Below are 20,155 nucleotides of genomic sequence, written 5' to 3'. Positions count from 1 at the left end.
TGTTTTTGCATTGAAAGTGAATGGTAGGGAAGCTGTCAGCAACTGTTTTCTTTTTTAACAACAGACTACAGATTATAGGAGAACAACATAAAAGTGAGTAACTGTTGAAAGGAAATTGTGTGTACTACACATTTAATGTATGTCCGTTTATCACTCCGCTTATAAGATACTCATAAGTGTAATACATGAGTAAATATGAGACAGACACTTATAGATATGTGTACATACCGAAGTGATCCAATCATATTATAGGACCAGCTAAAGACCTATAGGTAAGCAGTAAGGATTATGATCTTAAATTCGGAATGTTACCGCCATATGTTTACATTTCCCTCTGATTACATTTGTCTATTGCGGGTCCCGAGTGTGTGAATTAGATAGAAGTAGCAGCATGAGTGGAGCAGACAAATCAGGCGCATAAATTCAGGCGGCCCAGCACCGCTTACCCACAATCCTATTATGACATATAAATCTCCAGAAGATCTGGCCAGTTGTAGAGGGCCACTCGGCAATGTGCAGTGGCCTTTTTACCACCTCTCATACATGTCAAATTAGGCTACACAAGCAGATAAATCTGTATTGATTTTGGTGTTCCCTTAATGCCAGCTGCTCATATCGCACACGAGTCGGTGTTGATATGTTTCTCACTATAACCAACAGAAGAATGGGACAAATGAAAAGATGGGCATGTGTTGTCTTAAGGAAACACTTTGATTTTAAACAATGTTATGGTCAATCTACACATGTGTAAACACAAAGCACATCTAAAGGTAAATATGTATATTCACAGTGTGTATTTATTGTGTCCAAATCAATGGGAATAGAAGAATATCAGAGTTCTTAAGGTGTTTACCATTTCTATAAGGGCATGATTGTTTGCATTAAAAGGCATCTGTAAAATGTTTAATATCTTTCCTGCATAGCCCATATAATCTTTCTTTTTCTTTTCATACATTGACCTTGAACTAAGCTGTCAGCTACTTTTTTATATATTTATTATAATTATGTTTTTATATTTTATATAAAATATTAATTTTATTATTTCATGTCTTGCTTGCTTATTTGCATGACACTTCAGTAACACTATTGGCAATAAAGGACTTTCTTATTCTGATTCTTCATAATGTCCATCAAGCACATTGCTTGTAGGACTATCTCTGTTTGTAAAATTGCTGTAATATAGTATAGTAACCCGTCAGGTGCGATTAAAACTAGGAAAGAACAATAAATCACTGACGATCTGGTCGTCATGCTACGGAGGAGGGCAATCCACTGACTCCCGGTCAGTTCTCGAGGGGCCCTGTGTTAGGACCAAGAGAGAGGTGGAGTCTTTGGGCTTTGAGCTCTAACTCTAACTCACCCCACGCCAATCCCCCTCTCCACACTTTCTGCCTCCTTTCTCGCACCATACTCGGACGGGACACACAGCCGCGCAATGGAGTCGGAAGGCAGCCAGAGTAACCTGTCCTCCTCGGACTCTCCGCACGACCCTTGGTAAAAAAAACATCTATTCTCTCTTCCTTCCATCTCAAAACTTTTACGAGCTTTATAACGTGATGATTTGTAAAGTAACTCAACAAAGAAGGAAAGCGCGTTCGTCGGTGCGCAGCGCAGCGCATCGCACCTTAGATCCATTCAGATAGAATCACTGTCGTTATCTGAATGTCTAAAGATCCCGATGGCGCTATTCAATGTCCATTCAGTCGTTCTTATTTATATGCAAACGCACTTGTTGATCGCTCGTTTGTCTTGTTTTCAAACAGCAAAATGTTCATCGGTGGTCTGAGTTGGCAAACCACGCAAGGTGAGTTACAGTTACAAAAGTATCTCCAAATGTCACTGTGTGTCTTATTAAGTTCCTATTAAAATGAAAGCTTAAATTGATCAAAGGGTCTGAACTCATTCGTTTCATTCATACACATATTCTTGTATCAAACCAATCAAATATTGGTTCTGTCTTCTTAAAAGCCCCCCAAAAGTAGTCAGATAGAGGAAAAGTCCATGTTGGTTGCTCTGTAATTTGGCTTGATCCTTTTATACAAAGGCAATTCAACAGGTTTAGCTGAGCTGAATGGAACAAAGTTTCACCAACTGCTGTCATGCTGTAGGCTGTGCTTAGTATGTAGGGCACATTGTTGTTTTGAATTACGCCAAGGTATTGTTCAGAGAAAATACCTCTTAATAGCCTTTCTGTCATCTGATTCTGCCAGGTAGTGTGATCATTTTATAAATGCACATTTTTATTTAGTTTTGTTAAGATATTTGAACACTTAATATGTATTTTTTTAGGTATCAAGATGTAAGATGTGTGTATTTAAATACTGGCTCTTTATAGACAACATAATATTTATTTTTATTCCATAAACCAAATGTACAGAAAAGGTTATTTCTGTTCCACAAAGTGATGATCTCACTCTTTATATTTGACGTCAGATGATATGAGACCATCTCTTTTGTTGATGTCATCCACTTATTGTTGATGTCATCCATTCAGTGTTGGTGTCACCAAGCAATAATCTCTAGTTTTACACCCCTCTTAATGTCGAATAGAATTTAGTAATGATCGCTGTCTTCCTTTCTCAGAGGGTTTGAAAGACTACTTCTGTAAGTTTGGTGAGGTGAAGGAGAGCATGGTGATGAGGGATCCAGTTACAAAGCGCTCAAGGTAAGGGAACGACCAACCTGACCGGGAAGCCACAGCAAACATACAAAGGGCTCCACAATGGCTTATTAATGGCTGTATTGTCAGTATACGCAAAATGGGTGGAGGTGTTGTAATTTCAATCTACTCTTTGCCTAGGGGGTTCGGATTTGTCACGTTTATGGACCAAGCTGGGGTGGACAAAGTTCTGGCCCAGACCAGGCACGAGCTAGACTCGAAAACTGTGAGTTTTAACTTCATCAAGTGTTAACCGTCTCCTGTGTTGTGTCAGTCAGACAAAAGGGATGCTTTATTAGTTTATTTAATGTTTAAAATGCAAGCTGTTCGATAGTGAAGCCCAATTGATATGGTGCTAATCTTGTATTGATGCCACAGATGCTGTGTATGAATGTGAGGTTTCATGCCTGTTCGGTTCGCGTTTTTTGTCGGACAGTTTAGGAGGACACGGAGAAAGCGCGAGAGAGAGAGAGAAAGAAAGAGAGAAACTTTGAATCTCAGCCTCCTCTTTTCTCAATGAGGTTGTCAGGGAAGCATTCCTATTCTGTATCAATCACTATGGTAACTAGGGGACCCGGACAGGGTATGCTGTGAGTTGCTGGAAAGCTTTTGTGGTGCCTCGTCTCAAGAGTGCTCACAACACATTAGACTAGAATTTAGATTTTCTCTCATTGACACTATCAGATGTCCAATATTCATCAAAACTGTCGGTTACAGTTTAACTCCCACAAAAATAGGAAACTTTGCAGAATGGTTTCGGGTGTTACGGTGCATCTATTCGCGAGAGTCTTTTTGTCAGTTTTCAGAGCAGGCGGGTCCTGGGACAATGGTGCCAGTTGGTTACCATGGTGATGGTGGAGTCACCCCCCAGGGGGTCAGTGGGGAGGGAGGGGTGAAGGCCTGAAGGAGAAGAAAAAAAACTTTCTCATCTCTCTCTCTCTCTCTCTCTCTCTCTCTCTCTCTCTCTTATCCCTGTATCTCTCTCTCCTTTGAAAGTTTGAGTGAAAAACAGCCCTGCGCTATGGCAACAGGTAGAGCAAGGCACACTGCTGCGAAACTGTTCCTGTACCTCATTTGTTTGGAAAGACCCACGATCAGCTGTTTAGACAAAATCGAGTCATTGTAGGACCCAGTCACCTGGGACTTACACAAACAGTTTCCTCAAGCTGACACGACTGGAAAAGCAGAACTGACTTAACTAAAACCTACATTACGTGTAAAGCGAAGTCCCGTCTTCCACAGCCCGGCTGCTGTGCTGTTTTCTAAGTGCCTCCCCCCTGAGAGAGAGCCAGGGGAACATGAAGGTCTTTGTCCTGCTGTACCGCTATGACTGCGCCCCTGTGAAGGTGCCTTATGGCTGCTCGCCTGGGCCGACTTTAAACTGGAGATTAGCTTAACAAGCTCAGCGTCCGTGGAGGAGGGGAGGCCAGGGAGGAAAAACGGAAATGTTAGGAGAAACACGTAAAAATCAAGATGTTTAAATAACGGGCTTGTGGAAGGTTCAGGCGGACAGTGCGAGCGTTGTATGCATGTGTTTGTTTGTATATGATTGATACACGTTGCATTCATGGTTCCAGCGAGTGATCCCGAAGGATTGACCTGATTTGTTAAGTCCATCGACTAGAAATAGTTTTGCCACTTAAGGACAAATGTTTACATGTATTCCACTCTGTGTATAGTTTGTGAGTGCGTTTAGAATGTATTTAATATTAATCAGAGGAGAAAAACACATTTTTGTACTGTACGTAAAGCGAACAGTTATTTTTAGAGCCACAGAAATATTGACAAGCTTTGAAACACACCCTCACTGTGGATGCCACAAATACAAACATTCAGCTCTGGTACCCAAAGTACTGAATGAACAAACAAAAGTTCACTATGTTTGACTGTCATGAATTTCTTAAAATCAACCCTTGTGGAAAATATTTATAATAAAATCTATTTGAAATACATTTCATGCTGCAAATACATTTACATCTTGATGTACTTTTGTACTTTTTAAAGTCTGTTCAGTTACAAAGTAAAGTATACTTTAAATATCTTGCATTTGAAGAATAATATTATTAATTATATCGGATTAATAGTGACATCAAAACACAGTTTGGCTTAATATAAAAAATGCATTTTGTGCACATGAAGCTCTCTAAATAACGTACTTTAAGTAAGTTTCAAGCAATGTGTTAATCCATTTTAAACGGACAGTTCGCCCTAAAATTCTGTCTTCATTTACTCACCTTGAGTTGTTCCAAATCTATATAAATGTCTTTGTTCTGATGAACACAGAGAAAGAAATTTGCAAGAATGCTTATTACCAACCAATTCTTGGCCACCATTGACTACCATACACTTAAAAAAACAACTGTAATTTTTCCTGTATAATGAAAAAAATACACGAAGAATTAAAGTAACAAAATTTAAATAACAGAAAAAGACCACAATTTACAAGAAAAACTATTTTACTGTTTATTTCTAGTGCCACAGCTACCGGAAAATTTCAATTTTTTTACAGTCAAAAGACCGTATTATTTCAACAGTTTCGTTTTTTACTGGATGTTTTACAGTGTAGGTAAAAATAGTTTGATCCATTTTTTGCACAAAAGAAGATATTTTGAAGAATGACAGAAAGCAAACAGTTCTGGGGCACGTTTGACTACTATTGTCATGTTTCCGACTACAGTATGTTAGTCAATGGTGGCCAAGAACTGTTTGCTTACAAACATCGTCCTAAATATATTTCTCTGTGTTCACCAGAACAAAGAAATGTATACACATTTGTAACAACTCGAGGGTGAGTAAATAATGACATAATTTGTATTTTTGGGTCCCTTTGTCCCTTTAACCCTACGTCATATGAAATAAACATATTTGAAATGTACTAGGGAAATAACAGTGTCTCTTAACTGAATGTGTTATACAAGTAAACTAAGTAGATGCGATAAATGTAACCAAGTATTTAACATTCAGGGCATTTAGAGTAAAAATTCAAGAGTCCACAAATGATCAAATATCTTAAAGAAACATCACCAGCTTCCATTACATTTCAATGTCTCCTCACCTGTTTATCCCAAATAAACAAAAATGTGTTTTGTGTGACCACACATTTTATCCTCAGCTTTCCTGTCATGTGCGTCAGTGGCTGTATGTTGATTTTGTTTGTTTGTGTTTGTGTGTGTGTGTGTGTGTGTCTGTTTGTTTGTTTTTGATCGTGCACAGGAGTGGTGGCGCCTCAGCAATGTTGTGGACCCGAGGTGACTATCAGTGTAGTCTAGAAACTATAGACCTAAACCGTAGCCTCTGCATAAGATCTCTGTTCAGATTATGTTAGCCTCTTTATTTTACTCTCTAGACTTTACAATGAAACTCTATTACTCCTAGTCTGAGTTTTGATAATGGGGCGACTCTGGTAAACTGCTGTAGTTTATCTCAGAGGTGCTAGCTCTTTAGCGTAGCCCTTCTCAAACCCTCTCTCGGACAGACTAATCATTTATTGCTGCTAGAGCTGTACTGCCTACTTTACTGTCTTCTAGATTTTAACCTCAGTACAGCATGACGTAGACTAGTGTTTGGTAAATAGTTTGACTAGAAATGTATGATAGAAATGTAATGACTAATATAGAGGTTTTGAGGATCTGTAATCTAGTATGTCTACTGGTGCCGGTTTGATTTTCTGTTCATACTCTCTCAGATTACACAAATGTATATTTTAGCTTCTTATTTACTAAATAACAGTACACTTACATTTTTTTAAGGAGCTGAATATCATCTATGTTGTATTGATAACAGTCCATTAAAAAACCCCAAAGCCAAAGTAAACAAACAGGAAAGAAAGAATCAAAAGGAAGAACTAATGATAAAAAATAGAAAGAAATACATGCAAAAACAAACAAACAAAATATTTGTGTTTGACTGTCAAAAGAGTGTGTGGGTCAAGGATGCTCTTCTGCTTGAACCTTCTGCGCTTTCTCGTTTTCCAGCCGTTCTTCCTCCAAACGAAACATGGTTGTGGTGTTTCTGAGTGTTTTTTCTGTCACTTAGTGATGTTTATGGGAAAGCCAACCCTTCTTTTGTCCTGTACACACGGTCACAGGTGGCTCTGACAGCCTCCTCTGTCAAGTCAAAAAGTCTTCCATTCCACTTGTCTCTCCTGGAAACCTGGAAACTTTCAACCCCCATTTCTCTATTCTGTGTGTGTGTCGCTGTTTTGGGCATTACTCAACACTCTTTTTCTAAGCTTTCTTTGTGAATGTACCATCGTTCAGACAAACACAGCGTGCGGTTAGCGTTTATAAGACGCTAAGGCAGACACCAACTGAAACCAGAGCTCAGAGGATGTGAGCAGAGCTTCAAGGTTCCTTCAGGGAACCTCTCACTGATGTTCTCATGTACAGCCTGCGGTGTGTTGCTGTCAATGTTCCTCTTTCTTTAAAGTTTCTAAACTAGAGCTTTTCCTCTCAACCTCTCCTCTAGATTGACCCAAAAGTCGCCTTCCCGCGACGGGCCCAGCCTAAGGTAAGTGTACGAAACAAATATAAGCCACCTTAACCTGTTTGATGGACTTTTTTGTATATACAGCACCAATTAAAGTTTCTATTGATCTTAAAAATATTTTTATCTCAAGGTGGTATGCTTTAATGTCTGATATTACTTTAAAAAAATATAACTGTGCCAACATTTGAATTTCTTTCATTTGAAAACAAAGATCTAATTTTAAAAAATGACTAAATAATTAAGAAAACCCGTCCAATAAGAACCCTAAATAAACGGGAACTCCTTCAATACTCCTTTAAAAGCTTCCCAGGGTGAGACTTCGAGAAACGAAATGAGAAAATACTAAGGGAACGATTTTGTAAAATCTAGTCAAACGGTGATATTTATTTTAGATGCTTTTAGTCACAACATAATTCACACAGGTACAATTGCGCTACTCCATTTTCAATGATATAAGGTGAAAAAAACTGAATATCCAGCTTCAATTATTTTAACTTATTTTTGTCACCTGATCCCCCTGTCTCGCTTTTCAGTTGGTGACTCGAACAAAGAAAATATTTGTTGGAGGCCTGTCGGTGAACACAACTATTGAAGATGTGAAACAGTACTTTGATCAGTTCGGAAAGGTAAGCAGGCTTTTAAAAACTGATGGAATTATAGGATGGTATAGTAAAAATAATGTTTGAGAGAGAGAAAAAAATAATTTAGCAGGTGTACAGAGTGAAATTGGAGCCTGTTTTGTACAGAAGTGTGAAAGAGGAAGCAGGATAAGTGCGTATATGCTTACAGAAAGAGTTGGGGTAGAGTTTGAGAGTTTGGAGGGGTGAGTTTTGTTTGGAGGGGAAGGTGGGGGAGATTACTTGAATTTGAATTAATCTGATGGAACAGCTGCTCCTGCCCTCGGCCCCCCTCCTAGCCGGTTACCACGGTGACCCTGCCCATCTATTGTCCCCAAGTAATTTAGCGGGCAAAGGGTTTTGTGTTTGGGGTGTGTGTGTGTGTAGGAGAGAAAAAGAAGCAGAGGCTGCGTGTTTGTGGGGGGGTGTTGAATGTTCATAACTGAAGTAATACAACAATAGGTCCCTGAAAAGTGATGTACGGATGAAATACAATGCTAATATGTCTCAAATGTGAGCATCACAATTTTAGTTTGTGAGTGATTTGGATGCAAAACTTGGGATAAAAAAAGATTTCAGCATTCTTGAGCCATACTTGAGTGTGGAATGCAGAGAGAGAGAGGGAGAGAGAGAGAGAGAGATGAAAGTTTCAGCCACCCGGGGAAGTTGCAGATTAGTTTGCCTCACTGGTCACTTTGTGTGTTGGCCTGGTTTGGACAAGAGATGGAGTGAAAAATAGAGAGAGAGCGATGAAGAGAGAGAAACAGATAGAATGAGACTGGAACTATATAGTGTTGGGGTGGATTAACTTTTTCATAACTATTGTGTTGCTGTGAGTGTATCTACTGATAGAAAGTATCGATTGGTCAGACTGTCTGCTTATGTTTCATATTCTGTACTGAGAAGATTTCTTTCTCACACAAAACCCTCTAAGCTTGACCTTCACCTCTGACCTTAAGGTTTAAGCTGTTTAGAGATGTCTGTCAGTGTACTCGCTGTGACGCACATTCACACACACAAGACAAATACAAAATTTCACTCTATACATCTAGCAGAAATCAAAAGGGTCAATAACTGATCTTCCCTTTAAATATCTCATGAAGTCAGAATTTCAGTTTTGGAGCTTTTAGACATGCCTAAAGTTGTCGTATTTGTTTGTGTACACTTTAAACTCGACTAAATTTACTGGATGCTTTCAAAATGTACAGCTTATCTCTACTAGGAAGAAAGAACAAAATATGGATTTATCCTATAAAGAGATTGTTGTAAAACAAGTTGGTTGTGACATAACACCATAAAAAAATGTCTTTCTATATGCCCTTCCCACCAGTCCCGTTTTAAAATAACACAAAGCACAGCACCTAAATTTACAAATCTTCATTTAAAAATCACCTTTCTTTTTTCTGCCAAAGACAAATGATATTTTGAAAAATGTTGGTAACAGAAAATTGTTGATCCCTATTGACCTGCATTGGATTAATGGGGACCAACAGTTTTTGGTTACCAACATTTTTTGTGTCTTGCAGAAGAAGGAACATCACACTGTTTTAAAATGACAATAGTAAATGATGACATAATTTTTATTTTGAAGGTGAAAAAATGACGTGTGTTGTGAGTGTCTATTTAGTGAACTCTGTGCAGTCTTTATCGGGGCTTAATATTAAAATAATATTAATTCATATTCATTGAGGTCTGCTATTCATTGACAGTAAAAAATGTGGTGACTATATTTTTGTGAAGGGTTTGACCAAAGCACTTCATGTGTCTCTCTGGTTTTTCAAGCCACTTTGCATTTGAATGTTTTTATATTTTAAGATAAATTCTTAATTTCCTTCTCTGCTAACAGGTGGATGATGCAATGCTTATGTTTGACAAAACAACCAACAGGCACAGAGGTAAGTTTCAGTCAATCATTCTCTTTCATTAAATAAAGATATTTTGAAAAATGATGGTAACCAAGCAACGGCGCTACCCATTCACTTGCATTGGTTTTGTGTTCATACAATAGAAGTGAATGGGTGCCGCCGTTGAACATTTATCAAAAATTGATGACTGGGTGATTCAACTGCAGTTATTCTGGCCGCTTTTCTGATTCTCCTTCTTTAACCTGCTACAATATGTCTCCTCTCCATGGCCCTTCACCCTGAGCTCTATAGGATAAGCGTTAGGTGAGGAGAGAGATTGAATAATTAGTGTGTTAGTTAATCAGGGTTTAGACTAAAACCTCCTTAAGCGTTCTTCCATCCCCCCGCAAGGGTTCAACAGCACATCGATTATGACAGCTTGCATGGATTTCAACCCTGCAGAGACAGACCGGATACTGAGAGAAGCAAGTGTTTGTTAAAAGAAAATCTAGAGTAGACACATGAAAATGGCATCTTTCTCTTCTTCAGGTTTTGGATTTGTGACCTTTGAAAATGAAGATGTGGTGGAGAAGGTCTGTGAAATCCATTTCCACGAGATCAACAACAAGATGGTGAGTTACTGTTCTGAAACTCTATTTTGTTTTTATTAGTTCATTAGCTTTTTTCAATACTGACTGATAAACCTTCCCTCTATTAAAAGGTGGAATGTAAGAAGGCCCAGCCCAAGGAAGTGATGTCACCCACAGGCACCTCTAGGGGTCGTGCACGTGTGGTGCCTTATGGGATGGACGCCTTTATGCTTGGGATTGGAATGCTGGGTAAGATTGTGTTTCCTAACATCCCATTACAGAAAATAATAAAGTGTTAATCCAAGTAACTCAAAGTTAGTGTGGAGTCTACTGCCCTCTAGTGTTCAGGGTGAAACGCGCAGTTTGAATAGGCCTGTATAACTGTCCTCCTACTATCCAAATTGACATTTAATCTAATCTGTATTATATGTTTCTCAGGTTATCCAGGGTTCCAGGCTGCTACATACGCCAGTCGCAGCTACGCTAGTCTTACACCAGGATACACATATCAGTTCCCTGGTAAGGCTCAATGTGAAGCTTGTTATGTTAGGTGTCTCTCTAGATCTTTGCACACATAGGTAACACATAGGTTTGCAAACACACAGGAATAACATCCGATGTTGAGCTTTTCTAGCCAGAAATTAAATTTCACATTTGAGTTAAAATGATATAATTGCATGTTAGTAACAGCCAGCATTAGGCAACATACACTGAACATTTTGTACACTTTTTACCATTCATTGGGTCACGAATTAATCTATGCTTGTTTCAATCCATTGTTGGGTCGAATGTGGAAATGTTTTGGGGAGTTGAAAATGTATCTGAATTTGAAACTATCATGGATGGTGACCACTGGTAAAAAATATAAATTTTGTTTGTGACAAAACCCCTATCAAATATGTTTTTTAACCACTCCATTTAATTCACTCAAACAGATAAACACTTAAACACACACATCTTACATAGCTGCCTTTAAATCTCAGTGGGGGGGCTGTCTTTGGTTTCAGACTTTCTGTGTGCATTTAATGCCTGCCTGCTTGCATCTTGTTTAGTGGCAAGTGGCTCTTACCCTGTAGTGCTTGTCAATGTGTGTATGTTTAAAAGCTTTTTGTGTTTATCTCTATTCTAGAATTCCACTTAGAGAGGACCCCCCTTCTGACTTCACCCCACCCCCCTGAGCTCACAGGTTAGTTATTCAATGTGCTTTACAAGCAGCTGGCCATCACATTCCAACTTCATGGGATATAGCACTACCAAAAAAGATGTGAATGTGCATGTGAACATGAACAAAATAGTCTTTGCTCATAAGCATTGGTTCTTTCCTGTTTGTTTCTTCTCTTTGCACCTCCACCTGCTTTACAGCCATACCGCTGACAGCGTACAATCCCATGGCGGCGGCGGCCGCAGCAGCAGCTGTGGTCAGAGGTACAAGAATGTTATTTTTTCTGCATCCCACACACGACCTTTGCTCAGGATACCTAAATGTGCTCATAGCTCTTTAGCTATGCTATATATATTTATCGAAATATCAAAACCACATGGTTATTTATATTCTAGGCTCCAATCCTTCTCGCACAGCTGGATTTCTGGGTACCAGCAGTCCCGGGCCGATGGCAGATTTGTATGGAACGGCCAGTCAGGAGTCAGTGGGGAGCTACATCAGCGCTGCCAGTCCTGCTCCCAGCACTGGATTCAGTCACAGCCTAGGGGTGAGTCAAACAATTCAATAAAAGTTTTAAGGTTTTTTTTATTAAGAAAACGTTTTCATCAAAACTTTCTGTTAAAGACATGTTTTTCTCTACAGGGCCCTCTGATTGCTACGGCATTCACTAATGGCTACCACTAAAATGTATGAGGTACAATAATGATTGTTATTCGTATGTCTTCCCGAAATCTTAAGGAAGGTTTTTTTAAGTATGGCGATTGATATCAATCAAAAATAATAATGGATGCACTGCACGTGCCGCAGGGTTCTATTTCTATTTTTTAAAACATTTTTAAATGGTTTTGAATTGGATGGATCAGCATTAAGCCAGGCACATATTCATGTGATGGCGACTGCAACATTATTAATGTGATGTGACATACTTCCTGTTTTGTGAATTACTGTCATATCAGGGTGTAGACTAACTCCCTGTTCCTCTTATATAGAGCTAAACCTGTAAATACAGTTGATGAGTTCTCTGTTTAACAAGATAACATTTTAGTGTCATTTTAATTTGTTTGGCTTTTCTGGATATTTTGTTTCTGTTTTGTTTTGAGCCTTTGTCTGTTTTTGTGATGACACTGTACTGTACACGTGTTGTAGGTTTGTAATGGTAGAAAAATCTTTGGTGTGCTGCAAGAGCAATAATGTGTCACATCTATGTGGATTTTTGTAGTGTATTTAAATGACATAAATCATTAGGTACATTTTCTGCAGAAGTATATAGTATGATGAGATATCAAAATGTATATTTTGTTAGTTCTACAAACTGGATTTAATAATTTGATCATGAAAATAGAACGAATTACAATGAGGACATCTTTCTCAGACTTAGTTTCAACCTTGTTTGTGTAAGATATTGTACATACTGTCTTTTTGAGATCCGTATTTCGATGTGATGAATGACTGTTTTACACCCAAGAACACAGACACAAGAAAATCTTTCTGTCCTAAAAGTTATTTCATGATTTTAAGAACTTGAACTTGTTTCTTTCAGTGTATTTTGAAAGAAGGCAATGTAAATGATGCTACTATTGAATGAGTGTGAAATGTGAATGTTTGTGGTCCTGGCGTAACGTATTATTTTCAGTAAGTTTACCTAAAATGTGAATTGTACCCCCTTTCCCCGCAACTTTGTTTTGACCATGTCCAAGCACAATTTCATTTACCTCTTTTTGAGGTTTTCAAGTCTTGTTATGATTGGATTATAAGTATACTTCAATTAACTGAAGATTCACAACTGGTATATAGCAACACTAATATAACAATATGTTTTTATGAAGTAAAGAGAATGCCTGTTAAAACTGAAAGTATTAATGTTTCTTGTTTGAGATCTTTTTGAAAACCCTTTCTGAAAAAAATAAAAGGAACGTTTGTTTTATTCATGTTTGGCTTTACTTCTCATTCACGATTAATAACATTTTATAAAATACAATTCTGAACACATGCACATACATTGACATCTGCATGCATAGCACACTGATAAATGTCAAATGCAAAAAAAAAACTTCTGTCTGGGTGAATCTGCTTCTGTAATAAAATGGGACTCAATAAATATAGCAAAGCTTATCTGTTTTGTCAATTAAAAGTTCATTTTGCCTCATCTTTTTGTATGTTGTTTATTGCTTATTTTACTCCATTTTGGAATCGCTCTGATCTTGAATCCGCTTCAATGCTCACATTTAACCCTTCAGTTGTGTGTACATTCTTGTCACGGAAGGCGTGGTGGAAGAACCCAATTGCAGGCAGCGGGGATGAAGGGGTTAACAAACGGACTTTAATAATAACAGAAAACAAAAACCCACGAGGGGGTAACAAAACAGTTCACAATAACAAACACGATAAACTGAAAATCTAAACAAGAACTCAACTATAAAAGACTAGAACGACCACTCACAAAGACTAAATATACTTACACGTATCTGTCAGGACAAGGCTTCTAGGACGGGGTAACAAGTACAACGAACGAGCACAGGACAATGAACACAAGGATGTTTTAAAGGGGAACAAACACAGGATAATTACTAAGGGGCAGGTAATGAAACACTAATGGGAAGGCTAACGAGACAAAAGGGCGGGGAACACCGACGGGACACGAGAAAGCACATGGCAAGTCAAAATCTAAACACAGCCATGTCTTTCTCACACAAAACCTAAGGCTATGCCATGACTCCGCTGCAAGACCAAGAATAAACATGACATGATAGCGGAATCATGACACATTCTCAGGTGTTTGCAAAACAGACAGTCCCAATACAGGCTAAAAAACCTGATTAATAAAAACACAGTTCTCATTAGACTAATAAGAGCATTATATTACATTACTAATACAACTTGTTTGTTATTCCATAATTCAGACTAGGACAAATAGCCACTATTGTGTACCATGATTATAGAAAGAGCAAAGTGACTTTTTATTGGAACTAAACAGCACAGATTGTCTTTCTTACACATTAGCAGAGGCAGGTGTTTACATGAGCCAGAAGAAACAAGCTTCACATCTGCATCACATACTTCGACACCCACAGACGATAACGTTTCTTTATACCTCCTGTGGTACCATTAGTATTTGTTTGTTTATGCATATAATTTTACAACATTTCTTTTAGTCCATCCTTTCAGTTACTCAAAGTTCACACAGGTGTTAAGTAGTTCAACTTCACACATTTACTTTGGCCATTACACAAGCAAGTGTCTAAATGTATTATGTCCTTTTTATTCTTTATATTGTAGATGCTATGCTAAATTTAGTTTAACTTAAAATAGGCTGTTTTGTTTGTTTTAAAGAAATGCCACTTGTTTTGTAATTGTTTATACCTTTGACCTTTGAGAATCAAGTTGCAGTGGAGGAAGACTGTGAAATGTCTTTCCACAAGATCAACAACAAGATAGTGAGAAGTGCATAAAACAAACAAACAAAACTTCTCTCTTCTGTATTTTTGTTTGTTTTAGCAGGTGTATTGCTGCTTATACTATAAATTTTCAATGTTGTAATGTTGTTGGCCTTTATTAAAATGTACTTGTGTTGTTCCCCATTTGGATATAGACTTCTGTTATATTAATAAATGAAAATCTAACAACAGAGAATGACCTCTGTTAAGTTGGGTCCCCATATAAATAAACTGTCACCAAAACTATGCAATTCGTTTGTACTGTGTTTGTGCTGATTTGTGCTGCACAAATGAACGTTATCAATATATTAAACATTATTTGTTTGGCTATGTGACATCACTCTCCACCCCAATTTGCGCCATTCATTTGTGCTCGATTTGAGGCCTTTTGTGCCATTAAAACAAACTCTGTAACTACTTTCCTTCCCGAGATATAACAAGAAGAATTTTGGGGCATTTTGGGGGATGGTATGGTTATTCTGACAATTTATTTATATGGAGTGCCAACTCTACAGAGGTTATGGGATGGACGTTTACATATTTGGGATTGGAATGCTGGGTCTCTTAACAGCCCGTTACAGGTAAGAATAAAGTGTAAATCCAAATAAATTCAAAGTTAGGGTGGAATATACTGTCCTCTGCTGTTAAGAGTAAAAAGTTCACTTTGTGAATGCCTTTACTTATCTTTGAATTTGTGATTAATATATCAAGTTTTCAAAATAAAGAATATACAAATTTATAAATGAAAACTAAAAATTTGGATTTAATCTGTGTGTGAAAAAAAGAAAAGTACACTTTTAAATCCAATTCTACACAAACACATTTTCAAAAATACACACAGACTTATTTTACTCCATTTTGTAAATCTCAGGATGACTGTCTAAAACTGTGCACTAGAGTCTTACAAGCATCCCAACAGTATGTGATATGACATCAGATTACTAATAAAGATGCTGTGAATGAATGCTGTGTGTTTTAGCAATACATCTCAATAACACAGCAGGAAATCTTGCAAGATAGTCAAGCAGTACCACACTTAATCAGGCCATCCTATTTTACCCTGTGTGATGATGTGGTCAAAATAAAATAGTTGGTGCTCACGAACATCTCTTCTTTCCTGTTTGTTACTTCTGTTTGCATGTGAATGTTTTTGTAGCCATTCCTCTAAAAGCACATAACCCAATGGTGGCGGCCACAGCAGCAGCTACAGCAGCTGTGGTCAGAGGTATGAGAACTTTTTATGTTATTGCATCCCACACCACCTATACTCAGAAAATTAACTGACACCCAGATGATCTAAAATCAGTTCTTAGTTTGACAAGATAAGATCTTGGTGTAATTCTCTTTAACTTATTTGGCTCCTTTCTTAATATTTTATGTCTCTTTGTTGTTCTGAGAGGTTTTTATGATATGCACACGTTGTAGGTCTGTATAATTGTAGAATAATTTTTACAGTGCAAGTGCAGTAAAAATATGTATCTCTATTCTGGAAAGTGAACTGTATGATTCTGTGACTGTATGTGTGGAAGATTATTTAAAATGTGAATTGTTACCTCCTTACGCATTTGTCCCTGACACTACATTTGCCAATTTTATTTACCGAATTTTTATAAATTTACTGAATAAATTATTTATCAATGACACCTGAGAAATTATTTATGACTTATAAAGTATGATGTGACTGTAATTTTGTAGGTTCTTTTTATTCACCTTTGGCTTTACCGCATAAAAGACTTGCACAAAGTATGTCATTGATTCTCTCTGAGAGCAACAAAATCACCCACACAACTAAATCTGAACATCAGTTCACACATGTAAATTAAAATAAAATGAAACTAAGGTGAGCTTTTAGCGGCATGTCAAATACTCTGGGCTTTATGATTACCTAGAATTTCAAAATCAAGATCCTTTTCCTATCTAGCGCCTAAACTTTGGAACAGTCTTCCCTGCACTGTCCGGGAGGCAGACACACTCTGTCAGTTTAAATCTAGACTAAAGACGCATCTTTTTAATCTTGCATACACTACACTATCATAATATATATATTTCAAGGGACACTTCCAATAACAACTGATGCATTTGTTGCATCAAAGAGTGCAGAACAGTACTCTACTCTCAGCCAGTCTTGTCTCATTGTTCCAAGGTTACCAGAGCGGGCAGGATGCAGTCCAAGGTTACCGGAGCGGGCAGGGCGCAATCCATTCCCAGACCTGACAAATGCTGGACAAAGGACATGGCGACTCTACAAAACTTCAGTCGCTATTAGATTATTAATGATAATTTTAAATCTAACTTTTTTTATTTTGCCTTGTTGTGCGCGCACTGTCGAGCTTGTGCAGAGGCAGCAGTTTTTGCCAGAGGGGAACTGGAATCCCCTGGTTAGGCCTGGTTTCCCTCTGAGGTTTTTTTTCTCCTCCAATGGAGTTTTGGGTTCCTCGCCACCGTTTGCATACTGTATTGCACTCTTTGCCTGGCCGGGGGGGCTGCTAGAATTTGATAATCTTATTTAATTAACACTGCATATAGGAATTTATTGTGTGTCTGATTTTTGACCTGTGTTTTGACTTCCATAACCTTTTATGTTTTACTTATAGTCAATGTTTTCTTGTACAGCTGCTTTGTAACAATGAAAATTGTAAAAAGCGCTATATAAATAAAGCTGACTTGACTTGACTTGACTTATGATCACTGAATTGTGTTTTCAATCTTTTATGATATCTGTTTAGTCAAACAAAATTTGATTATTACTCAGCTTCCTATATAATGTTTTTGCATTACTATCAATAAATACATTAAATGCTACACTTATTGGGCAATGCCACCAACATGCTATAGCTGTTTTAATAACTCTAAACCAGTTTATTGTCAGTGAAACAGAGAGCTGATGTAAAAAAAACATGATAAAGCAAGACACTTGCGGTGGCTGCTAAGAATTTAACTTTGCTGCACAGGGTTATTATTATTATAAAGAGTGTTTCTTTAACTCTTCATATCTGTCATTTCTTGACTGAGTGGGTGAATCTCCTACGCTGTTGAGAAAAGAAAAACTCAATTGTGCTGCATCATGAACACAATTCTGCTTAAAACAGATTCAAATTAAACCAAACTTTAAACTCAATATTCATTTAAAAAAATGGAGAAAAATAACTGTACCTTCATATAACTGTAACAAGCATTAGAACAAACAGTTTCTCAAATAGATTATAGTGAACTAAATTCAGTCCAATGATGGTTAGAAAAATCACCCTTCATCGTTTCATTTACTCTTTATGCGGACCTCGGAGTAGGTCACTGACTCTTCGGTACAGGTCACTGTCGCGAGTACCAGAGCTGCACAGTTCTAAACATGTCATAATATAAATATTACATCTACAGTATGCACAAACATTATATAACTGTATGCTTGCTATACTGAGGTAACAAGCAACAATCAACTTAATTTTAAGCATTTTTCATACCTCTTTTTCTGATTTTATGCCCTCTCGATTTTCTGAAACATTTACTGCAGCATACACCAAATTTTCAGTCGTGACTGAATGCTGTGATCCAATTGTAGCCTAATGGGAGAAAAATACGTATTTTGAAAACTACTATACAACTGATAAAATTCACATAAACTAAAAAGACAGTAAACATAAAGACCACTTACTATTTCTTCTTCATGGCCTCCTCTGTAGTGTCCTAAAAACATGCAAAGGTTACAAAAAGTTACACTAAAATGAACTATAATAAAATAATTTTCCTTGCCTGAATGAAATACATTTTAACAACTCAAACACTGACTCCTGGATAAGAGTTAAAACAATTATACTGACCTTTGTAATATTTGTGAATGACAAAGGCAATGCAGACAATCAGAAAGAGAATTCCCAATCCTGAAAGTGACCATATCATGTCCTTCGAGGGATTTAGTGGACTTGAAATGGTCAAATGTGGACTTGTCACAATTGTTGAACTATTTACTGCAAGTTATAAAGTTTGAGATTTTAGAAAACCGTAAAATAATAGTCAATTTTGATAGAGTAATTTAAGAGCAAAATAAAATGGTTTGCCATTACATAATTCTAAACAGATAAAAATTGAACAAATGTTTAGCTCACCAATATATAAATGTGTTCCCTTTCCGTATACACGTTCAAGTATGGGTAAATCTATCAATACACAGCAGTAGTAAATGCCACTATCATCTGGACGTATTGAAGGCAATTGAAGTATTGCGTTGATTGTCAGATTTCCACTATATAATGTTCGATGCGTAGAAGTATTAAATATTTTTTGGCTGACGCTGTAATTATTTTTTAACAATGAAACAATAATTCGGTCCGATCCTGAATATGCTTCAAAGGTACAGTTGATGCTCACATTTTTGCCTTCAGTTGCGTCTATTTTCAAGGGTGTTTGCCGAACAGACAGTCCCATTACAGGGACAAAAAGACCTAATAAAAAACACAATTCTCATTAGAAATAATCTTGTTTAATCACATTCCAACAATGCGAACAATATTGACATGGGCCATCCCTGAAAATAACACATAAAAAGACCTATACATACCCATGAGAAAGGTGATGAAGAGGAGAGCAAAGGCACTTTTCATTTGATCTAAGCTGCACAGACGGATGGTTTCACAAGTTAGCAGTGGCAGGTGCTTTTGAATTTCCTGTTTCAAGTTCCTTTTCTGTGTTAACACTTGAGTCAATTTATTTTGTAACCACCATAACATTTCTTGCAGCTTTCGCAATATTTAGTGTTTGACAGAACATTGCATAACATCGGTTTGATCTTTATCTTATGAATGAAGCATATAGGTTTCGCGATGCATTTGATTTAATAGCCTACGTCGATTCGGCGCATCAGTGATGGACTGGTGGGTGCAATGCAGCGCTCATCCTCTAAGCTTCGCTGTTCTCCTCACTGTAGTGCTGTGCAGAAATCGTGGGAATATTGCCAATGTGCATTTCTTGGCAGCCGTGTAATGTGATTTTGGGGCCATTATCCATATGGCTTTATAAGTAACACTCCTTTGACAGATAATGGCAAGATGGGCAAGTAGACAGACCTTGTTTTTTCTTTACTTGCCTCTCCCCTTACATCTTACAGTACATCGCTGCAATGTCTCATACACATTCCCTCTCTCTCTCTTGCTCTCTCTCTCTTGCTCTCTCTCCACTTTTTCCTCTCTGAAGTAGGATAGTGTTCAGCCCCAGTGGTAATTAGGTCATAAGCCATCTCTGACTCACTCAACTTCTCATCCATCGCTTTTCACTCTTACTCCATCATCCCCTGTTCTGCTCTTGGCTTCTTATTTCTCCTCCTGCCTCTGTTCAATATCCTGATCCTCTCTTCAAACCTCTAGCATTTGC

General features: G+C 37.6%; 1 protein-coding gene and 1 long non-coding RNA gene across 8 annotated transcripts; one reads left to right on the top strand and one right to left on the bottom strand.

The window, feature by feature from the left end:
• The first annotated feature begins 1,215 nt into the window (after positions 1-1,215).
• msi1b (musashi RNA binding protein 1b) lies at positions 1,216-13,508 on the top strand. Of its 7 annotated transcripts, none has more exons than XM_079468196.1 (14): positions 1,216-1,494; positions 1,764-1,804; positions 2,584-2,665; positions 2,801-2,885; positions 7,127-7,168; positions 7,681-7,773; positions 9,611-9,659; positions 10,158-10,240; positions 10,330-10,447; positions 10,637-10,717; positions 11,328-11,384; positions 11,561-11,623; positions 11,756-11,907; positions 12,003-13,508. In XM_079468196.1, exons 1-14 carry the CDS (start codon positions 1,436-1,438, stop codon positions 12,042-12,044), a joined length of 1,047 nt encoding a protein of 348 aa, XP_079324322.1. In that variant the 5' UTR covers positions 1,216-1,435; the 3' UTR covers positions 12,045-13,508. The 7 variants fall into 7 exon arrangements, with proteins under 7 accessions (XP_079324322.1, XP_079324326.1, XP_079324324.1 ...); XM_079468198.1 differs by having other exon boundaries at positions 1,334-1,494; positions 11,777-11,907; positions 12,003-13,505; XM_079468195.1 differs by having other exon boundaries at positions 1,334-1,494; positions 11,985-13,505.
• Positions 13,509-15,534: 2,026 nt separating this feature from the next.
• On the bottom strand, positions 15,535-19,432 carry LOC306900750. The gene is made up of 6 exons (XR_013787322.1): positions 19,347-19,432; positions 18,895-19,230; positions 18,610-18,756; positions 18,444-18,475; positions 18,253-18,351; positions 15,535-18,134 (listed from the first exon to the last, which is right to left on the bottom strand). It is a non-coding gene; the product is annotated as an uncharacterized lncRNA (long non-coding RNA).
• Positions 19,433-20,155: the final 723 nt, after the last annotated feature.

Source organism: Barbatula barbatula (assembly GCF_947034865.1).
Source record: "Barbatula barbatula genome assembly, chromosome: 11".
NCBI lineage: Eukaryota > Metazoa > Chordata > Actinopteri > Cypriniformes > Nemacheilidae > Barbatula > Barbatula barbatula.
The sequence above is the reverse complement of the archived record's forward strand: the minus strand, read 5'-3'. Positions and strand labels throughout refer to the sequence as shown.